This window comes from Toxotes jaculatrix, chromosome 24, assembly GCF_017976425.1.
Source record: "Toxotes jaculatrix isolate fToxJac2 chromosome 24, fToxJac2.pri, whole genome shotgun sequence".
NCBI lineage: Eukaryota > Metazoa > Chordata > Actinopteri > Toxotidae > Toxotes > Toxotes jaculatrix.
The window spans coordinates 3,696,324-3,719,290 of NC_054417.1; the positions used below are offsets into that span (position 1 = coordinate 3,696,324).

Here is a 22,967-nt window from a genome sequence, read left to right on the forward strand (position 1 = left end):
ACAGAGGGAAAGGAAGACGGCGGAGGAGGAGGGAGAAGAAGAAATGGGAGCCCACGGGAAGAGTGAAGTTCCCAGGCACAGGTGTGGGTGTGTGCATGCTGGGGGATGGAGTTTTCTTTCACTGGATTGTCATTTGAAACATGAGAAACGTAACAGGCATTCGTCGTCCTGCGGCTGCCAAATGATTTACTCACAGTTTTTTAAAGGAGCAAATTTTTAACTCATTGTGTTATATGTGTTATGTTTGTGGAAATGTGGTATACATATGTGTTTATCTAATATTGAGCATGAACAAAGTAGGAACACAAACATATCAGTCTGACAAGGCTTTTAATCAATACTTTAAAACTACTTTAAATATTTAATCATCACATGAAGAAGAATTTCAGCTTCTTTCCACATCCACATAGAACAAACACTACAATCAGCTCTGACTGCAAAAAATCTTCATCTTAACGTTTAATGGATCTTTGAGCCAGAAGAGCCAGAACTTTTCGAAGATGTCTAAAGTTAAAGTTAAAATGAGCCTTTTGCAGTGCAGGCAAAGTGGACAGTTAAAAAACAAAATTAAATTTCTCCATAATAATTAAAACTACTGGAGTACAAACACATGTAAATAGTGTCATTCCAAAACAATATTTAGTTATGATAGTGACTTAAATACAGTATTTTACAACTACATGATTCCATCTTCAAAATATCACAGATTTAAATATGAAAAGATTTAAATATTTACAAAATATATTACATAGTATGTGTAAAGTTAAATTAGTAGAAGACCTAGAACTGTACCCAAGTGTTAACATCCATTTTGATTGGATTCAGCCATGTATAAAGGAAATCTTCAAAGAGCAGCACTGCAGTAGAGGCAAGTAGAAACTGGAAGATATAATAACTGTTGGGAGTGTTTTAAATAAGTGTTTAATTAAACAGGCTCTGGCATTAAACCTCTGCTCTCTTATAAAAAAAAAAGAGAAGCTTTTGGGAAGCTGCACCAGCTCAGACTTTTCTGTAAAGTTTTTTTTCTCATGAGCCTCAAAAAAAAAACAAAAAAAAACTGAGCTGCAATAAGCTGGATTCACTCCATTCGTCTCAGTATAGATGCAATGGACTCTGTCTGTTCGCAAACATTACAATCTAGAGCTGGGTATAGTCTCAGGTGCTTTGAATGGTCCAAAAGTTACAGTCACCTTTTCCACCTCTACTACAGCAGAGAATATAAGGCCCCACAATCATCACATTACATGAATTCTGCAAAATAAATCCTTCAACCTCTCAAACGTCTCATCACTCAATGCTGCCGAAGTGTGAATTTGCCTACATCTGATTTAATCTGGGAAAAACATGGAGTCTGGTGTGTTATTATCTTATTCCACTTTCCATTTCACACAGTTGTGAGTGGCGTGTCTGCAGCAGGTCGCTGTGTGATTGTCAGGCTCAAACACGTTGCGGCAGGGATGACTGCTGGCTCCGTTTCTGATTGGTTCATCCTGCCTTTGCTGTCATGCTTTTAGGCAGTCTCCAGGTGTGATTGGTTATTTCCAGTCAAGATCATGTTATTAGCAGTGGGAAGTAAGCCAGCAGATGGGCACTCTCAGACAGTGTCCCACACAGTCAAAAATCTGTCCTCATTTCCTCTTCTTTTCACTGGTTTCACTGGGTATAGGTGGCTGTTTTGGACTTTTTGTTTAACTGCGAAGCGCTCCCATCTTCCTTTGTTGTATTTCACTTTTCTGGAAGTGTGTCTGAGCAGAGACAGCATTAGTAAAACTCCTCCATGTGCTACTAGTAGTCTTTTGTAATCCAGTACGTGTAAATGTTTGGTTGCACCTTCCTGCCCTCCAGCCAAGAGGCTCCTCTGTCGTCTTTCTTCTTTGTTTTCAGGCCAAAACGTTTCAAACCTCAGGTCAAAGGGCCGTAAATGGTGCTGTCTGCAGTCCTGATCCACTGCGGGCCTGTGACTGGTTAATTCCACTCTGGCCTCATGTAGTCGGGGATGCACTGGCAGACTTGTTGGCTGTAGTAAAACCCAGCTGGGCACACACGTCTGGGCTTCCTGCAAGGCAGCCTGTAACAACTAGACAGAGGAAGGACAGGGAGGAAGATGGGACCGAAAGCCAAAGAAAGCAAAGATCAAGAGGACGATGAAAAGAGGGAAGAGAGGTTGAAAAAAGACAGAAAAGGGGGTAAATTAGAATGAAAGTGTGTGGGAGATGAAGAGGGGAATGAAAAAGAGGAGGGAGAGAGACATAAGGAGAATGGTTGTTGAAAAAATGGTGGAGGGAAAGAAAGGGTGAGATTGAGGGGAGGAAGTGAGAGGAACAGAGGAGACATAAAAAACAGGACACAGGGGAGATTATATTCTCTTGGCATGCATACTATTGATTATTCAGATCTTCACATCCCTTTTGGATAAACCCTGATCCAAGTTTTGTTTGTGCGTGTATCAAAAGATTCTGTGTGAGAGAGAAGGAGGGAGCATTTCCCCAGAGAGGACAGGAACAAGGCCAAGTTCTGGGAACTCTCCTTTTCAAAATCACAGTAGGTGTATGGTCTTCTGTGTACCACCTCCTGTGACCAGATGTTGAGTCAAACCAAAAAATAGACACAACAATGAATAGAATGACGGAAAGGAATAATATTGTCCCACACTGCCCTGTCTGTCTTGTACCAGCTACTCGTTAAAAATCTATATACATTCGTCTGAAAAATCCGTCCCATGTTCTTAGAAAGTTGTAATTCAGGTAGAGATTTACTGAACCACTAAAACCTAAGATGTATCTTAGCCAGTAAAGACTTAAGTATAGTGTAAATTCATAGCGTAGGGACATGAAAGAAACCACAACTTGCATCATAACTTCAACAGTATATTTAACTCAACTTCTAGTCCTATGTAAATGTAGGTATTAGTATTAATTTTGTTTATTTGGACAACAATTTAAAGTCATGATTTAAAGACAATTTTACCACAACAACGTGAGATGGCAGATCTGCCAGGTCAAAATGGCTGCGACTTCACAACCAAAGGAATTTAACTCATATTAATTCTCAGAGTGTGGAAAGAGACTGTTTCAGCCTTCTAACGCTGAGAAAGTTCAACAGACTCTGCCATCAAAGGTCACTTGTGTGTGTTTCTGTGAACTTTCCCATATGTGTAAAATCACTCATATCAAAGCTCATGTCTGCTTATGTGTTTTTCTTTGTGCCTGTCACTCCATCTGTCTCTGAGCCTGTCTGCCTGTCTGATGGCTGCTCTGCTCACTGTCATCGAGTTCACCCAGTCGCTGTCTGTCTCTCTGCAGGCCTCTGGGTTCAGAGGAAGGTTGATCTCTTGCATGCTGGCTGTGGGAACCGCAACACGCATGCAAAATATCCACACGCAGCTGAGACCGTGGTCAAATGTTTAGGACGCCCTGTGTCCATAAAAGGCCATATGGAAACATGTGAACGAAAGAAGATGGAGAAAGAAAGTTTTTCTTTTTCGAGTTTGGAATGTTTGACATGTCCATTGAGATTTCTCTTGCTTTCTCCCCCTCTAACTGCCTGTCTCTCAAAGCTCTGGTTCTCCATCTTTTCCTCTTGCAGAGCCTCCAGAGAAAAGATTTGTGGTGGTTCCCCAAGGACCAACCTGGACAGCCCACAGGACCAGTTCTCCCAGTATAAGCCACTGGTTCAGGTAACTCATGATGAACTGATGCTTTTGAGCTGTAGTTAATTGGTGCATCACAAATCTCTTTAACCTTTACAATACTTGATGAGTGTTTATGTGTGTGAGTGTGTTTATGGCCAAACAGTGTTTATTGTTGCTTCTTGGCTTTTTTGGCTCAGAGCACAGAGGGTTCTTCAAGTTAAGGGTCTAGTTGGCAGAGACCCAGAGTGTGGATACTTGGGATAATTTCATCCCCAGAGGAGGCATTCTCTCTTTGCTTGTCTCTCCACAGGGAGGTCAGAGTGCAGAGCTTAGAAATTCTGTGTTTAGCTCAAGGGCACTTAAGCAGCCTTGTCTGTAGGCCTACCTGCAGGTGTTGGGGTTGAACCTTTTGCCCTGCCGCAGACACGACTGTGGACTCTCTCTGCACTGACACAGGCAGGTGTCGGGGTTCAGGGGCTGATTCCCAGGACAATTTGCGGCGCACACACAGCCGCACAGGTCTTCGTCCCACCGCTGTCCGGCAGGACACCACTTCCCCTCACCTTGACCTTCACACTGGCATTCACCTGTGAGAAGAACAAGTTTAACACCTGAGTAAAACATAAAGGGAATTTTAGGAATTAAAGCCAACCTTTATCAGATGCTGCATTGTGCACCTCTGTCGGTGTTGTTGGGTTAAATTATTGATGGTCATGTCTTTACTTGTGAAATATTTGCATGAACTTCCCAAAACTTCCCTCTATCTGTTTATCTTCTCTCTCTCTCGATCTTGCTCACTTGCTTTCAGATTGACATTCCCTCTCTCATTAATTTGGGTCATTTACAGTAAACCGGTCTTTGCGAAGCCAAGCCGTAGCTTCCAGCTAAAAAGAAAAGCTGGAGCACTTTGGCATCCTGTTCCAGGGAAAGCACCCATTGCACATATGGTGAATAGGTCCATACTCTATGCCTCTAATTCTGTTTTAAACAACTATATATTGTAATGTATTTTCAATAAGTGAAACCCTCCTTACAGGTGTTGTGGTCCAGTTTCCAGCCTGGATCGCAGCTGTCCTCGGTGAGCCCGTTTCGACAGACGCACTCACAGGTGGACTCCTGCAAAACCCTGTTAGGCCCACAGAGAGCCAGCAGACCTGAGTCCAGCACATCTGGAAGCCACATGGAAAGGTAGTAAACAACGTTATTTAATTGTTTTCCAGCTTCATTTTGTCTTTCTCTTGTTCATTTTGGGGTTTTTTTCAGGTCCTGGATTGAGGTTTGTAGGTGTCACATAACTGTGGTGCTTCATTGCAGCCCCAAATAAGAGAATAGTCTTGTGGAAACAAGTTTTAAGCATAGTTGGAAATGTGGAAGTGTTTATATATATATCCAAAATAAGTTTGTGGGATCTACTCACTTCTTTGAAACAATGTGATAAGAAAGGTTTGGCAATTTATTATTACAAAAATAAAAACGTGGTTGGAGATGGTAGGTGCTGTAGTTCACTACATGATTGTACAAGTAAAATGCCACATAGCAATCAGGCTTCTCGTGTTACAGTTGTATAAACATTCCCTCCAGGGGAATTTGTTTCATTTCATTTCATTTGCCGCTCAGGCATCATCATCATTTGGTTGTGGTTGTGGAGTTTTTGAAAAAAAAAACTGTCTTTACCAAAATCACAAAAACCTGCTCAGTGGGGATTTAAGGTGGAGCCACATTTTGGATGACGCTGCACTGTGATACACATCCAGGAGTTACAGGGCAGCAGGGAAACAGAATGCACTTTTTAAAAAACACTGTGTACCCCAAACCACAGCGGGGATAGGAGGGGGGTCACACTGCATAGTTTTGATGTTGTGCAACGTTTCATTCCTACCAAACTCTGCGGCAGGTAATTTCCACTTCCATCACTGAGATCACCTGGTGTTGTGTTTGCTTGTCTTGTGCCAGATGTCCCATTCTGAACCTGCCGCCTGATCATCACACTATCCAAACACTGGTCTGACTGCAGTATTTTGCCCACAAGGTAAATCTTGGTCTTTGTGATGGAACATGCTCCTCGTCTTCGAGTTTGCATGCTACTTGTTTGACATCTTTTTCTCCACCCTTTATTGAGGATATAACCTAACACTTGTAAATGCTTGTGTTATTGTTGTTATGTGTTTTTGCCCTTAAAATGAATCAGCGTCCTGTCATTGATTGATTTGAGGGAGGCCTCAGGAGCTTAAATCGTTTTGATACCCGTCACCTTTATCTCACAGCCCCTTCAACTGAATCACTTTACCTGTCTCTCTCTCAGAGTAGTTTATGGCATCTGTAGAGACGCACACACAGTTCACTGGATCCCATAGTGACCCTGAGGCGCAGGGGACTTCAGGAGGGGAGCACCTACACACACACACAAACACACACACATTGTGAATACATGAATACAGCAACACTGACTCAGAAATGTTTGTAAATGCGCACATGCGTCGTTCTTCGCTCTCACTCACAGGTGATCTGTCGCTGCCCGTCTTATGATGGTGTGGAGGGGCCGCTTGGGGATACATTCGCACGACGTGTGGTTGACGAAGGTTACCATGACAACGGAGTGATCTGTCCTGGGAGGGGACAGTTCCATCAGCTGGCAGGAAGAGAGATGAAGGTTAGAGGTGTGTAAACAGTGTAAGAAGACAGTAATTGTGTTTATCTTTAACTGTCCTCCTCGTCTTTCCTCTTCTTCTTCTGCTGCCGCTGTCATTACATTAACACTGGTTATGAGTGTTTCAGCTTTAGAAGTCGATGTAACTGGTGCAAGTCTGTGCAAGTGTGTGTGACTGTGTGAGTTGTATGGTCTTGATGTCCAGTTGCAGCCAAAGGGTGTACCACTGCAGCAGGGCGGGATGTGATTGTTACATAACTGGGTAGATTGGTTTTTGTCTTCTGTCCTGAGGCAGTTTGAGGTGTTAGAGCAGAAAATACCAACGCAGTCGTGTAATGGAGCAAAGCGTTAAATAATTCAAGTGCTAAAAAGTATCTGACGTGTAAATAAACAAGGGAAAAACAAGAAACAAAGCAGAGAATCCAGCACTTACTGTCTTGTTTACAAACGAGTGGCTTGTGTTGGTGCAGTAACGGGCCTCGCTGGTGCAGCATCCGCCACAACGATGCAGCGCCACACAGCGAGGGAGGTAGAATTGACTGGTGGATTCTGGGTATTCTTTGGCGACCTCAACGCACACCTCTCTGGGTTGGCATGAGGTCCGCTGGATCTCCTCTAGTATGACTGAAAACATATGTGATTAAGAAACTCAGTTTGGTTTGTTGACACTCTGAATCTGAATACGTGAGAGCTTTCAGGTCTTAATTTATCTGTCATTAGAGGTTTTGGGGCAATGGCAGGAAATCATAGACCTTTTCATTTTCCAGTCTTCTTTCCAGCTAGGCATTTTTTTTTCCATTTATTGGATTTACCACCCACTTTTGTCTGTCTCCAGTAAAAGGAAGTCTGTCTGGCAGTCCATTAAAGCATGATTTCTCTGGTTATATCACCGCTGCTCTGATTTTGAATGCAAGCCTTGCTCCCTGTATCTGTATACAAATGAGTTTTCTCAGCTTCCACTGCTCTATGTTTCATCTAAATTTGACTGTTAGCAACTGAAATTTTGTGTGTTCTTGGGCAGCATCTCGGTGTTTACCTTCCAAAGTCCCGTCAGCTTTGTAAAGAGCCTCCTCCCTTGGCGGACCCCACAGATCCTCATTGTTAGAGTGGACTAAAGGGCTCACTGAGGTGGCGGAAAAAGAGGGGAACGAGGAGGCGTGCTGTGATTTCCTCCTCAGGCAGTGCTGAAGCAAACTGTATTCGGGGTACAGAAGCTCTAATAGCTGATCCACACTCGTTACTGTCTCCAAACTGGGCTGGTCATCCGACAACACTGGAGCCTGGAAGACAGTAAACAGTTGTAACTGTGATGACACAAAATCCCCTCAGTTGTAGTACAGATTTAGTTCTGCATATGTTTCCACAGAGATTGGTATTCATAGATAACATCTCCAAAAAGTAGGAGTTAAGGAGACAAAAAAAAAAAATGAGAGTAGAAGACACAGAGAAACTAAAAACTGGAATCTGGCTCATATGGCACCATTTTCAGGCCTGATATCCTGTTTTTGGCAGATAAAAATAAAAAAAATCAGCCTTAAAAAAGTGATTTGTTCCACGTTGTGCTTTGTGGAGGAAAACTATTAGATACAGCCGAATTTACTGCTTCAGCTTTTGCTGCTTTGAGTTGGATAAACAGTGAATACCTCAGCTGCCAATGTGTTGTAACATGTTGCTGTTGGCTACTGTTAGTTATTATGGGTACGTGTGTCCTCTCCTCACCTACACACACTCATTGCTGCATTGAAGTATACAAGGAAGCTGCAAAGTCTGTTTCTTTTATGCCTCAGTCTCTGTTTTAGCTCCTTTTTCATCTTTTTTGTTTCCCCTTTAAAGCTCTTCAGCTCCACACTTCAATAACTTCACCTAAGGCAAAGTGATAAAAATTGAAAATACCTGAACTGCTGCTGCAGTGCCCTTGAGCAAGACGCTGTAATCTGACCCGGTTTACCCACGGGCTTCAATTTTCGTACCATTTTCTCTGCGTCTTTGCTGTATCAGTCATTTTTTTTATAAAAATATTATGCTGCCCTTCCTGAATGTTCCCTGCACCACATGTTGACCCTCCGACTTCCTTCAGAGTCCTTCAGTGCAGCACTAGGCCTGCTTAAATTGACCAGACAGGCTGGAGATTGTCAGCGCAGCCAACACCCACATTATTATGACTATTGTGCAGTGAGGTCTTTATGCGGTGAACCGGGTCCATGCAGGAAATCCCAGTGTACTGTAGATATCGCTCTATAAACCATCCCTGCTGTGAGTCATCCCCGTAATGATTTTTCTGCCGTCATGATGGATGGCTGTTCTGCTACGTACAGATACAGCAGATGAAAGACAAGAGGTTAATTACAGGCCAGCTTATCGAGCCTGCTGCATGATGTGCAGGGGACTGAATGTCAGCTGGGGGACTGAGCGTCACGTATTAATTCGTCTTCCAGGGAGTGTGAGCGGTTGTTTAGTTTCCCAGGCTGAGAAGGAGTAAGCTGGCACAGCTGGTATTACCTAAACAGAATCCGATCCGTTTCGTTTTCAGCGTCACCCTTTATCTCGTTCCCTCTAATTCTCTCCCAGCCTCCCCCTCACTCCCTGTTTCTTTCCATCCATCTCATCTGTCTCCACCTATTTTTGACCTCCCTTCTCTATTTGTGTCTCACAGCTGTCTTTATTTATATTTATTTCTTTATTTTTTTTGTTTTTTGATAAATTAATGGATGAACTGGTATAATGTTTACCGTGTTCGCCTTATTTTAGTACAGCTGAGGCAGATTCCATGGTGATCCATCCCATAGTTGTTGTGATATAAAGAGCTCAAAACCACGAAAGTCAACATCATGGTGGTGCAAGAGGAAGAGTCAGGGGATCACTAAAGTCAGTTTACTGACAAGCCATTTAGGGGCTGTTGAGATATTTCAGTCTGGACCAGAGTGGTTGACCAGCTGACCAACAAACCAGCACTGCCACCCCTGGAGCCGTGCTGCTAACATGCTGGCTCGTTCGAGACGTTTTTCATTGTCCGGATCTGTTTGGCTTTCAGGTGGTGTAACCCTGCCCAGCTGGTTAAACGGTGAAAAATGCTGCTGATGGTTTTCAGCAAAACTGAAAACACATAGTTGACGTCTTTGTGGTTCCTTGGAGGGAAACGGAAAATACTGGTTATTGGTTTTTAGTCACTTATGATTCAAGTCACAGCTTCTCAGTTGTCTCAATAACATTGTCAGACGAGACTGTTGGTGGTTTGGAGACACAGCTCCAAACACGGTACGGAACAAGTTTGACAATACAGTTTCAGTAAGAGAGAAACCATGTCAAAGGTCCAGCACTGGTCCAAACTGAGATTTATGGACCAATAACCAATGTTACGCTGCTTTATTGGAGAAGCTGTAATACTGATGGACCGTTATGATTTTACTCTGGAGGACGGACTCTTCTCCGTCTTTTTTTTCCAAGGTCGTCCTCTTTTTCTTTTGATTCCCCTCTGTCTCCTTAGTGTTGTAAAGTGATCACATGACATGAGGTCATTGCTGTGGGACTATGAGGTCATGATGGACCAGTCATTCGTCCAGTGCACCAGGGGTGTGTCCATCATTAGATACTGCTGGCACACAGACGCTCATGTGCACACACCCATGCATGTGTCACTCGTCTGTTTTCATGCATAAAGATCTTATGTCCGAAGATACTGTTACACACTCTTTTCTATGAATGCATCTTATGATTGATGACCGGTGAACCTCATCGAAGTGTTTGATTGGAATTCATTCATTCATTCATTTAATCCAAAGAGGATTGTATCGCATAAGACCTGTTTAACAAGAAAGGAAACAAAACAGTAAATGAGTGAGTGGCTTGCCTCACTGCCACAACAAGGCGTTTGTGACGAGACACTTCCACAGAAGTCTCCGTTTGTCAGAATTTAGCAGAAACTGAAACTTGATAGTTTCCTGTCTGACGCATAAACAGCATTTACAGAAAATGTAGACAGAGAAACCACAGCAAGTGCAAGTGTAGTCTTTTAAACAGGATTTAGCTTGTAGTCATGAATAAATGACAGCACACGCTGAAGTGAACACCCAGTTAGATGTTGGGATCCTGGGATGAAGCTCACTTTAATGCTCCTAATGTACAGTGAGATTAACTTGCCTTAAAGCTACTAACAGAACTGTTACTGTAACATGAAGCTTAGTAGAGATGATCACATGAACACATTACACAGAGGTGATAACACCTCGTGGCCTAAACAACATCTGGCCTTCAGTCTGTCTAAGCTGCTGGGGTCTGTGTAGTAGTTTTTTTTTGTTGATTCTGTTTGCACCTGGTTCAAACTGTGTCCTCATGGTCTGAGCTGTTGTTGCCGATGATTTCAAATCCCAGAATGTGTCCATTTTTAGTCTATGATAACCACACAGAAACATGCAGGTCGTCTGATATTCCCTCATTTGGTGTTTTGATGATGATGTTGGTGAAGAGCGCTGTCTAACACATCACTGTGCCCTGTACGGAAGCATCTTCATCACTCATTTCATTCATTCATTTATACAAAACTCCTTAGTAGATGGGTCTAAAGCCAATAACAAATAGTAAAACAGGGTTTTATTGTTAAGTGCAGAAGTCAGACCAAGCATGTGTGAGTGTGGATGATAGAGAAATGAAATGTCTCACCTCGGTGCCCATGTCTCCAGTTTGGTAAAAGTCTGTATAATCTTGTCCTGAGCACAAGTTGCTGATACTAAGCATCCATAGGAGCAAAGCTGGTATCAACATAGTGAGGAGATGGAGAGGAGAGGAGAGGAGATTTGAGGACAGAGGAGGAGGAAGTTATTAAATGTAAAGCTGGACGTAAAGTGACAGAAAGGAAGGAGGAGAGGATGGTGGAGGAGTGTGAGGTGAAGAGGAGGAGGAGGGTATCACAGACTCGGCAGCTGTCTCTTTGCTCCTCTCTTCATTCTATCCTGGGACGAAGTTGCTCTTCTGGCGCAGGTTGTTTGAATTTGGGAAATCAGCTGAGTAAATCATGATGAGGAAATCGTCTCCTCTTCACAGCTTCAAACACAGCTCCTTTTTTTTGTTTTCCCTTTTCTTCAGAGGAAGCCGTTCCTCTCCTCTTGCTGCGCGTCCATTCTTGCTGTTTAATTGTATGTTCTTCAAGTCAGTATTTGTCTGTGAGAGCTTTATCTTCACTCTCTGCTCCTCTTTATATCTTTCTTGACCTTGAACTTGAATTTTTGGTCAATCTGTGCCTCTTATTTGCTGATTCTCCCATTTATCTGTCCTTTGCTCTCCGGCCTTGGCTGCTCTCTTCAGTCTCTTCTCCTCACCCTTCAAACTGGTGCACCTCCTCGCTTTCTTTATCTATATTTTCTCTTCTCTTCTCACAGCGGCTGTGCTCTTCCCTCCCTCTGCCTCTCTCTCTCTCTCTCTCTCTCTCTCTCTCTCTCTCTCTCTCAGATTATCACTGCCTCTTTATCTGTCTCCTGTTTCTGAGAAACCTTCAGGGCAAAACTCTCTGTCTCTCTCTGGACTTTTTTTTTCTTTCTAAATCTGTCACAACTTTTCTGTCAGGCTGTTTGATCAAAGAGAGTGAAAAAAGAGGAAGAGCTTATTCCAAATCCTTTAAAAAAAAAAAAAAAGGGAAAGCAAGAGGTTTTAAAAAGCTTTTGGTCTTATGTTCTTGTCCAAACGGAGGGAATGTGCGTCCTGCTCATGGATGTCCTGCTGGAGTGAATGAGAAAAAATACAAGAATGGAAGGATTGTATCTTGTGGGTGGAGTGAAGGATGTGAGAGAGATGATTCGCGCGTTATGGCTGATTGTTCTGGCACACAGTTGTTGTTTTTTTTTTCCTTCAGAAATTTCTGGCTTTACAGTGTCGTCAGAAGCAGCAGCTCCTTGGCACTGACACACATTCTCATAACACATACCATCATCCTGTTTTTATGTGATTTAAATTCACTGGAGAGGGAATTTTTCTTTAGAGCTCTTAAAGAAGACAAAAACAGGTTCTGTCAGTCATAAAGTCAGATTATCCTCCCACCTTCCATGTCACTCTTCCCTTTCTCACACATCTTCTTCATCTTTGTAATTTCCCGTAATGGGGGCAGCTGCCATCGAGGCTTTTAAACTGTGTGTGTTCAGTAGCAGCCTGTGGGGATCACTGCAGCTCTAAGTGCTATTTTATGAGCTGCTGATACTTTTGCTGTCTCTGCTTTATGTCAGCGGCTCCCAGTTCCTGCTGGTTTCCCTTCACCTTGGTGAGCACTGTCTCAGTGTTGAGACTCGTTTGAGACTCGTGTGTGTGTGTGTGCGTGTGTGTGTGTGTGTGTGTGTGTGTGTGTGTGTGTGTGTGTGTGTGTGTGTGTGTGTATGTGTGTGTGTGTGAGAAAGACACAGGAATAAAGCCACAGAATGGGTCTCACACCTGCAGCTCCAAGCACCTTTTCTGCCTTTACTCCTTCACACTTCATCAGGGTCCATCTTAGTCTCTTTCCCTCCCCCGCTCACCTCTTCTCTCATCTTTCTCCGTCTGTTCAAGGTCCTAAAAAAAAAAGACAAACTTTACATACCTCCTTAACTATACTGCCCCAAGGCTGTAGGCATGTGTCTGTGTGTCACGGAGGAGGAGGAGGAGGAGGGTAAGGAGAGGTGAACAGCAGAACCAGCTAACATCTTTGTCTTAATTGTGATATATAGTTTTTTTCCTTTCCCAGGGCAAAGCAGTTACCGACAACTGCGAAAGACATTACGGAGAAGACGCATGGACAGAAAGGCGGGAAGAGGAGAGGAAAGACAGGAGGCAGCGGTGACGAGGAGAGAAAAAGGTGTGTCTGGGAAACGCTTGGATGAGAAAACATCCGATTTTTGGGCCAGTCACTGCCAGCCTTTTCAGAGATTAAATATGCACACACTCACGGTGGCAAGTGTCTGCTTGCACTACTCTTTATGTGTTGAAATCCATTCAACCAAATCCCACATTCCACTCATTGCTTCCTTCATTTCATCATGTAAGCTCAGAGCATAGAATTGGAGATGAGGGAAGTTTGTCAGTAAGTAATTCCAGGCTTTATGCTGTTCAGATAACAAACCCAAAGGCTTGCTGATGCCTTTCTACGTTTTTTTTTTTGTTTATAACAAGTTGCAAACAAACAAAATCACCTGCTGCTTGAAAATTAACTCAACAAACCAGAGACGGCTAAAGCCAGCACAAAAGTGAAGTCAGAGGAAAAAATGAAGCACCAAAGTACTTTTTTCTTTATCGTGATGGTGTGTTAGAAAACGTTAAACCATCATAAACATTTCCCCAAGCTCCGACACTGAAACAGCCAGTGCTGTTTGAGCAAAAACTTTTAAAAAATGAAGCGCGAAATGAACTGCGTTCCTGTTTGTGGAACAGCTGCCATGCCTGTGTATGGCAGATGAACTTTGTGAACCAGCTCAAACATCAGACTTATCTGACTGAAACTGGCAGGTTCCATGTAGCTGAAATATTTTAGGTAAATGGCTGAATCACAGTCAAAGTTATGGAAACCTGTATAGACTTTACACAGCAGAGTAACCAAATAACAGCAGTCTGTGTTAAATCATTACAGGAACTGTACAAAGTTGTTAAGTTTGAAAATTCTCAAGATGGAGAAACTATACAGTTGCACCTAACGAAGAAACTGATTTCTGATCGTTTGACGGTGAAACCAAAGCGTTGCAATGTCCAAAGAGACAGAGACACAAACCTTGACATGTGTCATAGAGACTTTTTATTTCTATTTCTTAGCATCAACATTTACAATGTGGACAACTGGAAATAAATAAAAAGAAGTGCATTTGAAATGATGAGTCCGATGAGCAGCAGCAGATTCTGTGGTTTATGTTTGTGCACTGTTAACACCATGTATACTGGCAGAATGCAGATACTATTCACAGCATAGTGGATTTAGTTCAGGTACAACATCTGATGAACACAAGTAACAGAACTTATGGCCCAGTCTCCCTCTGTCTGCCTCGCTGTCCTTGCTGGGCGTCATGTCTGTTTATCGAGTGCTGTTCTCCGGTCTCGACATCCTGTGCCCTGCAGCAGATAGAGCGCCCTTTGCACCACACAGTTGCTGAACCCACACAGCGGATCCATTGTACTCCATAATTGTGGAAACGGCTGACTCTTTTTTTTTTATTTTCCGTGTCTGCTACGGTTTAGTGCAGTAATGGTGTCCTCTGCTACTGTGCTGACGTTGACTGGACTGGAGCCCCTTCACTTGGTTCCTCCTTCTTGGTCTTTATGATCCCGGCTTTTAACGTCGGCTTGGATAGCGTGCTGTAAATAGTCATGGCCTGAGGGCAGAAGAAGTACATAGCATTAGTTACGTGATGTTTCATGGCGGAGGTGTATTTCCCAAAATGTTGAACTATTCCTCTGACCAAAAACATTCAGAGGAATCACCCTAATTTCATGATTTGTAACCATATTCATTTTGTGAACATATTAATCTTTAGAATTAGTCTTAAAGCCTATTAGCAGGTAGAACAGAGCACACCTGTGTGACCATTCTGCTGACGTCACTGGTGCTGGAGGGCAGAAGCACAGTGTTGGAGTCCTTGGCGAGTCTGGAGAAAGCAGAGACGTACTGTTCGGCGACACTCAGTGAGGCTGCGGCATTTCCGTTCTGTCGAGTACACAACCAAAGCTCTGGTTACTGTGAGTGCTGAGCGGAACATTTCCAAATGACACGAGAGCTTACGATTGTTTTTAATCCTTTAAAATGATTGATGAAGCATTAAAATCTACTTTATACCTTTTCAGCCAGAGCCTCTGACAACAGACGAATGGCCTTGGACTTGGCTTCTGCTTTGGCTAACACAGCCAGGGCCTCACCTAGAGACAACACAACATGTAAATCAACAACTAAAGTAGATTTGTTTCGGATTTACATTATATAAGAGTCTTTGAATGTTTGAACCATGTTTGATTTTTTTTTTTTTTAAAGTCTGAGTCATGAGATGCTCGTGTAGTGTTGTAACAGAGTCTGCAGGCACGTAATTAAATGCTTTGTGGATTTAGAGTAATGAAGGCCTAAGTTAACAAGACCTTCAATTACATGCGTGCTCACATGATTCAAGCGTGGAAAAATCCCACTTAAACAGTTGTTCTTCTGTCAAAAGTGAAATGCACAAACCAGCCGCTTTGTTTATCTGCTCGGCCTTCTCTCCCTCTGAAGCCAGGATTTGGGATTGCTTGCGACCCTCTGCGACGTTGATGGCCGCCTCCCGTGTCCCCTCAGACTCCAGCACTGTGGCTCTCTTCCTACGCTCAGCCTCCACCTACACAGGAAACAAGCAACAAAGACAAATGTCTTATTTACATTTCTCCTCCAGGGAATCAGAATAATCCTAAAATCACCCAGTGGTTTGGTGTGACGATTTTCATAACCTCTGGGAACTCGTGTGTGTAGTAACTGTGTGTGATTGTCCTGAAAACACAAAGTTAGGTAACCAAGAAAAATTAAGGTCGACAGGGATAATGTTTTGTGATTTCTGAAACACCGTCAGGGTATTGAGATGACAGTCACTGTGATGTGTGTGTCTTACCTGCATCTGCATTGATTCTTTAACACGAGGTGGAACTTGAATGTCTTTGATTTCATAACGCAGGCAGCGGATTCCCCACTCGTCTGACGCCTGGTTGATGGACTGGACGATGTTGGAATTAAGAGATTCCCTTTCCTTGAAAACCAGAGAGGGTTCAAAATAGTAGGCTTTGAGATGTTTATTGTTACCTTGTGGAAATGAAATAGACACCAAGTAATGCAGATGTTTCTTACCCTGAAGACTTTATCCAGCGTGAGTTTGCCCAGTTCAGAACGCATTGTGGTTTGTGCAAGCTGAGTCACGGCATATTCTGGGTCCTCTACTCCATAACTAGCCTGGAATGACACAACTGATCAGGATCCATGAGGAGAGTCCATGAGTAATCCAACTAAGTGGCGCTGCCTGCTGGCTAAAAAGCAGTACTACCTGATTACTACAAATCTGTATTCATATTCATATGATTATTGTGGACACATGCAAGATTTTTAGCTTGGAACATCAGTTAATATCCATCACCTCAGACCAAAGTAAGCCAGTTTATCCAGAATGATGGCAAAATGACATGCTGTTACTTTTCTGCTCTTCCCAGCGTACCTTAAAAGGATCTAAGATTCTCAAATAAAGAACTCCATCAATTTGCAGGGTCACATTGTCTGTGTAAAGACGAAGGAGATATCAGTTCAGCTGGCCATGAAGAGGTTTAATTAAACCAATAACAAACACAAATGTTTATGTCAGCAGTTGGCTTGTTTAGAATGCAATAGAAATAAAAAACATACCCAGGGAAATAGCTGACTGTTCGGGGATGTCAATGACAATCTCTTTAAGGCTTTGCACGTAACGAATTCGATCAAGTATGGGAATGAGGATGTTCAGTCCCTAAGAGAAAGGACCAAGAAAAGTGGTTCAATGATACGTTTTTCTGTTTCTTTATTACAGATCTATTACTACAGATCGCCTCCTCGTACTCATGCTGGTTTAACCCCTGGCTGAGAAGAATTACCGGCTCTAAGATCCGGTGAAAGCGACCCATCCTCTCCACCACCCAGGCCTCCTGCTGCGGCACAAACAGGACCACTGTGTTCACGGGTGAGTGGGAGGCCCATCGCTGCTGGGCCGGTGTCACCCACAGAGTGGGCACAGTGCGCTGCGGAGACAGGGACACACACAGGGATCTGTCTTTATACCCACACTTCTGATATGTCGGAGTAGTTCACTTTCTTATATAAATGCACATTCTGAAGTAACAGGGGTTACAGTTTTTTTTAATAAAGGTTAATACAGAGTAACTGATAAAGTTAGCAGGCTAGCATGCTATGTTTCTACAAGCACAGAGACTTGTTGTTAGTGCCTGATGAACGGGCTGATCACCTTTAAAACGGCGCCGCCAGCCCGACACCATATCCGCAACATGTTTTATATAAAAGTTGTTCAATGTTATGATTATAAATATATATTAAGTTGTCAGAAAATAAAAGTCCACGGTCATGTGTTATTTCCAGTCTGCCTAGCTCTGACATCTAACGTTCTCACGCAACACCGCCCCCTAACGGTTCGGATGATGGCACTGCAGCTGAGCCTGTGTTTTTCTATGGTAACAAAACATTAATCCGACTGTAGGTTTTAGTATATTTTGTTTATTTAATAGAGCGATGCTTTCAAATACAGAGATGAAGGGCACATTGCCTAATGATGCTGATTGCAAGACTAATGTATGCTGACATTTATTTGTGTATGTAGCAAGTATGCACATATTCAGTAAACAAGCTCCCTTTAACCTACACATATTTACTTATTTAAGACATTGTGTTTTGATGCCTCAAATCTGTTCATGAAGTTTGTTGCCACTTAAAATGACGGGACAGTTTAATAAGCATTTGTCAAACCATCATGATTTGCAGGGTTGTTTCACATAGGAAAAAATTAATGTAGGAACATTTAAAATTAAGAATAAATCAAAGTGTAGTGCATTTTTAATTTGTTTGACTTTTTTTTATTAGATGGCAGTTTTAATAATTTAAATGTGAAACAGATGTGCAGCAGGAAAGAAAGGGAAACTTGCAGGTGTTTTTGTTGACACTAATGTTAAAAGAGTAAAAGAAAGAAAAAGATAATTCAGGCAATGACGACTCACTGAAAAAGTTAACAGCGTTTTTATGCAGCAAAAAGAAAACAGACTAATCTCCTTAATTACAATATATTCATCTATCACAAACTGTAGTACAAACAGTTACAGTTCATTATATATAAAGTATTGGTAACGTGCTTATCAAAAGGAGGTAAGCTCATAAACACATACCACTGTTTTGACAATTATTAACTAAAAACTTATGAATAATGAAATCATACATGCATACGCCTCTCACATGTATACATGTATTGACAAAGTATGAAAATTTGAAGCCTCATCATATATGTGTTATATATTCATATATATGTTACGTATTCTTTTCTTTGGGTTTGTTGATGTTTATAACTATCAGGCCAAAACAAAAGCAGCAGTCGGACTGGGTTCTTTCCAAAGGTTTTAAGTCCTAAATGATGAAAATGCATTTATCTAAATTATATAAAAATCTTGACACTGTATTAATTTTCTTTTCTTTTGTGTAGTAATGTTTTGCTGCAGAGCGTGTGACAAGATGAGAAAGCCTGCAGCAGCTGAAGCCAGAGTGGAGTCTCTGCTGCTCGTGACATTCAGGATTCCCAGTAAGTCTGGCCACAAACACAGCACATATACACAAATGATGCAGCGAGCATGTTTCATTCAAACTGGAAAGCGACCCAGTACAGATAGTTTCAGCTGCGTCTACAGGATCTTGACCTCCCGGGAGTGAGGCTTCAGGATTTCAAGTGTGAAGATGAGTTTGAGAGCTTTTCTAAACCAACGGTAGAAGAGCGCGTAAATCAGAGGATTCATACAGGAGTTCATTAACATGATCCAAGACAGGACAGCAAAGTATGACAAGTTGTTTGAAGTGTCCTCGCCTGCAAGTGAGGGATAATAATACGGACAGAAACACATCAGAAACACAGCTATCACAATCCCAAGAGTCCTGGCTGCCTTCCTCTCTGATTTCTTAGCAGTCGGAGCTGCAGTGACAGCGGTGGTTACTGTCTGCAGACGTATGACACGCACCTGGGAAATCACAACCACAAACACCCTCAAATACAGAACAACCATGACAGTACAGGGCCCAACAAAGGTGATGAAGAGGTCAACGATTCCTGAGATGTGGCTGATGACCACCACACACTCCCCGTGGCAGGAACTGAACCTGTCTGGCCACCTTAAATGTTCCATCAGAATCAGCCCATTGTAGAGAAGAGAACAGGCCCAACAGAGACAGATAAAGATTATAACATTTGTTAGGGTGATTTTAGAAGAGTAGAGCAGTGGGTCACAGATGGCCAGATAACGGTCAATGGAAATAAGCACCATGTTGCCCAAAGAGGCAGAGAGCAGACAGTAAGAAACATATGGAGTCAGAGCGCACATCAGCCTCCCCAGCAGCCAGCAGGTCTCCATGTAGCGCAGGCCTTCGATGGGCATGACCAGCAGCCCGACCACCAGGTCGGACACAGCCAGAGACAGGAGCAGGGTGTTGGTCGGGGTGTGGAGCTGCCTGAAGTGTGAGATGGAGATGATGACCAGCAGGTTGAGCGTCACAGTGAGCAGAGAGACAAAGGCCAGCAGGGTGTAGAGCGGAGCGGCGTCAGAGCGGGGCCGAGGCAGACGTCTGCAGGAGGAGTTGAGGTCGGGGAAGCAGAGCGTGGGGCCCCCAGTGTCGTCCATCAGGGAGGAGAGGAGCAGGGATGAGGTGGGGGGTGAGAGGAGAAGTGACTGAGCTCTGTGCCACACACTTCATTTATCCTCCTCAAACCTACCCTCTGTCTTTCCAAACAGCAGATGAATGATGCAACCTCCCTCTTCATCATCCTCATCACTTCTCCCTCCGCCTCCCTAAAGTGTCATTGTAATTCATTCATTGTAATTCTTGTATAGTGAAGTTATATTTTACTTCAAGTCAAGATAAAATTTTCATCAGAACATGTTGGCCTGTATTTCACCACTTAGACTGAATAGAAGGAATCTTAATAAGCATCCAATTGTTTGGGACACAGTATGAAAACTGCTGGTCTGTTTTTTTTTTTTTTTGGGTAGCTACAGTGGAAACTGGATTTTCCATTCAAGTACCGTTAGTGAGAACTGAATAAGAATGAATTGATGTGGTTTTTTAAAAAAAAGTGAAACTGGACGTTGAGCTGTTGTAAAAAGTGTCTGGAGGTGGTTTCTACAGCACGTTATTGGTCTTTGGGTCTTTGTGTTTTACAAAGTGGCAGCAAAACATCCTCTGTATCATACTGCAGTCTCCACAGGTGAAAGTCCTGCAACTCCACCATGTGGATACAGTCAGAACGTGCATGCCTTTTCGCTGTGGGCCTTTACTATCAGTGTTTGTTGAGTTTCCTTCATCGAGCTGTGAAGCTGTGTAATGTTTCAGCAGGTGTGTCATTCACAGTTATTGATGTTTAACTGTAGTTGTATTTGTGAGCCTTCACTCTCAGATGTTTTCTGACCGTTTTCTCATCATGGTTTTTCACAGCCCTGCTTCACACAGACACTTGGCTGATGTTGCCAAGTAGGTAAGTTAGTATTTCACAGTCAAAATATGAATGTGTGGTGTTATACTGAACTTGTATGGACACTGTAGTAGATGTTTGTCTGGTGTGGCTTTTTCTTTTCGGTGGGACAGAACATGACGTTTGCTGCACGCTGGTGTTGGGACAATCAAAGTTTGCAGTTGGCAGAAACATGTCAGTGATAGAGATGACACTGATTTACTCATGTTTAATAGCACAGAGGGCAATAGAGAGAGAGAGCAGTGCATAACAGCTACATTCAAATGGTGAATAACAGCGAAGGTGATCAGATGAGGCGAAATCACAGAGAAACTCACCGTGAGGGGCTGAGCAAAGCAAACAGCAAACTGAGTAGTTGGGTTATTTACAATGTGAACATTGATTTTAGTGTTTCACAAGCAGCCACTGTGTATCATGGGATAAATATTGATATGATATTCATTTGATGCTCCATACATCCTGTATACGCTTATATATATTCACTCTTTAGGATTTCTTGATGCTCATCACAGTCTGATAAAGACAAAAGTGAGAAAAGATTTTGAAAAGAACAAAGCTGAGATAAATTCGAAAAACAAAGGGATTTATCCTTTTGACCTTGGAGATACACTTCCCTGCATCTGTGTCTTTCTACGGGTCAGTAGCTTCACATGAGCCAAGGTTAATATGCTTCACTCAGCAGTGAGGTGTGTATTCATGAAAAAGACCTGAAGACAACACAGCTGTGTGACAGAATGAGAAACTGTGTCTGAGACCACTGTCTCTTGGTGCTGCAGCACAATAGTGGCCTCAGCTGTTTACATTCACACGTCTTTTCATGTCTCTTTACAGGATCTTGACCTCGCGGGAGTGAGCCTGCAGTATTCTGAGGGTGAAAATGAGTTTGTTAGCTTTCCTAAACCAAGGGTAGAACAAAGCATAAATCAGAGGGTTTACACAGGAGTTCATCAACATGATCCAAGACAACGCAGCATAATAGGACAAGCTAGTGGAGGTGTCCTCACCCGCAAGTGAGGGATAATAATACGGACAGAAACACATCAGAAACACAGCTATCACAATCCCAAGAGTCCTGGCTGCCTTCCTCTCTGATTTCTTAGCAGTCGGAGCTGCAGTGACAGCGGTGGTTACTGTCTGCAGACGTATGACACGCACCTGGGAAACAGCAACCACAAACACCCTCATATACAGAACAACCATGACAGTACAGGGCCCAACAAAAGAGAAGAAGAGATCTAATGTGCCTGAGATGTGGCTGATGACCACCACACACTCCCCGTGGCAGGAACTGAACCTGTCCGGTTGCCCTAAGTGTCCCATTAGAAGAAACCCGTTGTAGAGAAGAGAACAGGCCCAACAGAGACAGATACAAATTTTAACTCTGTTCAGGGTGATCTTAGAAGAGTAGAGCAGTGGGTCACAGATGGCCAGATAACGGTCAATGGAAATAAGCACCATGTTGCCCAAAGAGGCAGAGAGCAGACAGTAAGAAACATATGGAGTCAGAGCGCACATCAGCCTCCCCAGCAGCCAGCAGGTCTCCACGTAGCGCAGGCCTTCGATGGGCATGACCAGCAGCCCCACCACCAGGTCGGACACAGCCAGAGACAGGAGCAGGGTGTTGGTCGGGGTGTGGAGCTGCCTGAAGTGTGAGATGGAGATGATGACCAGCAGGTTGAGCGTCACAGTGAGCAGAGAGACAAAGGCCAGCAGGGTGTAGAGCGGAGCGGCGTCAGAGCGGGGCCGAGGCAGACGTCTGCAGGAGGAGTTGAGGTCGGGGAAGCAGAGCGTGGGGCCCCCAGTCCTGTCCATCAGGGAGGAGAGGAGCAGGGATGAGGTGGGGGGTGAGAGGAGAAGTGACTGAGCTCCGTGTCACACACTTCATTTATCCTCCTGTTGCACCACCCTGTCTTCTCACCAAGATCCCAAAGAGATGATGTAACTTCTATCCTTCATCATTTTCATCTTCATCAGGCCCACTCCATTTCCTCTTCCTGTTTTTATTCATGTATTATTTACATGTCTGTCTGTAACATAAGGCATACTTTGTAAAGTTGAATCAGTAGCTTTATTAATGTTGCTTTGTGGCCTTTGCTCTTCAGTTCACTGTGCAGGAAGAGTCTTTAAACAGAGGGACAGAGCACCCTGACCAAAAGAAGCTGGCAGTATTTTTCTGATTCTCTGATATTTTTCTGATATTGTCTGAATTCTCCAATAAGTTGTGACGTTCATCAGTCATTCAGGATCTAAGTAAAGGTCTTCCTACATAAATAATAATTAAAATTGCCATTTTAATTAGTCAGAACATGTATTATATGTCTTGTGCTGAGATGTACTAATCAACGAGATACAAGCAAATTTATGAGAGGACAACAGCCACTGAAAATGTAAAAGAAAGGGCAGGTTTAAGATCTGCTACCACCAAACTTTCCAGAGTAAGTCTGGCAACCCAAAAATGTTCTTAAAGATTGTTGGGGTTTTT

The 22,967-nt window shown here is 43.1% G+C and overlaps 4 protein-coding genes and 1 long non-coding RNA gene across 6 annotated transcripts; 1 reads left to right on the plus strand and 4 right to left on the minus strand.

Moving 5' to 3' along the window:
- Positions 1 to 313: 313 nt before the first annotated feature.
- LOC121178006 (vascular endothelial growth factor C-like) lies at positions 314 to 11,897 on the minus strand. The gene is made up of 8 exons (XM_041032475.1): positions 10,935 to 11,897; positions 7,315 to 7,558; positions 6,712 to 6,902; positions 6,130 to 6,260; positions 5,919 to 6,022; positions 4,666 to 4,800; positions 4,017 to 4,218; positions 314 to 2,077 (listed from the first exon to the last, which is right to left on the minus strand). The coding sequence occupies exons 1-8, from the start codon at positions 11,034 to 11,036 to the stop codon at positions 1,966 to 1,968; spliced, it is 1,221 nt and encodes a 406-aa protein (XP_040888409.1). The 5' UTR covers positions 11,037 to 11,897; the 3' UTR covers positions 314 to 1,965.
- Positions 11,898 to 14,397: 2,500 nt separating this feature from the next.
- Positions 14,398 to 17,370, minus strand: LOC121178007 (stomatin-like protein 2, mitochondrial). Of its 2 annotated transcripts, none has more exons than XM_041032477.1 (10): positions 17,216 to 17,370; positions 16,848 to 16,991; positions 16,624 to 16,723; positions 16,439 to 16,497; positions 16,078 to 16,179; positions 15,845 to 15,979; positions 15,433 to 15,577; positions 15,052 to 15,131; positions 14,794 to 14,922; positions 14,398 to 14,590 (listed from the first exon to the last, which is right to left on the minus strand). In XM_041032477.1, exons 1-10 carry the CDS (start codon positions 17,255 to 17,257, stop codon positions 14,477 to 14,479), a joined length of 1,050 nt encoding a protein of 349 aa, XP_040888411.1. In that variant the 5' UTR covers positions 17,258 to 17,370; the 3' UTR covers positions 14,398 to 14,476. The 2 variants fall into 2 exon arrangements, with proteins under 2 accessions (XP_040888411.1, XP_040888410.1); XM_041032476.1 differs by having other exon boundaries at positions 15,367 to 15,577.
- Positions 16,804 to 20,489, plus strand: LOC121178013. Its single transcript, XR_005893440.1, has 3 exons — positions 16,804 to 16,933; positions 18,455 to 18,550; positions 20,449 to 20,489. It is a non-coding gene; the product is annotated as an uncharacterized LOC121178013 (long non-coding RNA).
- On the minus strand, positions 18,651 to 19,637 carry LOC121178010 (trace amine-associated receptor 13c-like). Its single transcript, XM_041032479.1, has one exon. It carries the CDS (start codon positions 19,635 to 19,637, stop codon positions 18,651 to 18,653), a length of 987 nt encoding a protein of 328 aa, XP_040888413.1.
- An 821-nt stretch (positions 20,490 to 21,310) lies between the features above and the next one.
- On the minus strand, positions 21,311 to 22,297 carry LOC121178009 (trace amine-associated receptor 13c-like). The gene has a single exon (XM_041032478.1). The coding sequence runs from the start codon at positions 22,295 to 22,297 to the stop codon at positions 21,311 to 21,313; it is 987 nt and encodes a 328-aa protein (XP_040888412.1).
- Between the last annotated feature and the right edge of the window lie 670 nt (positions 22,298 to 22,967).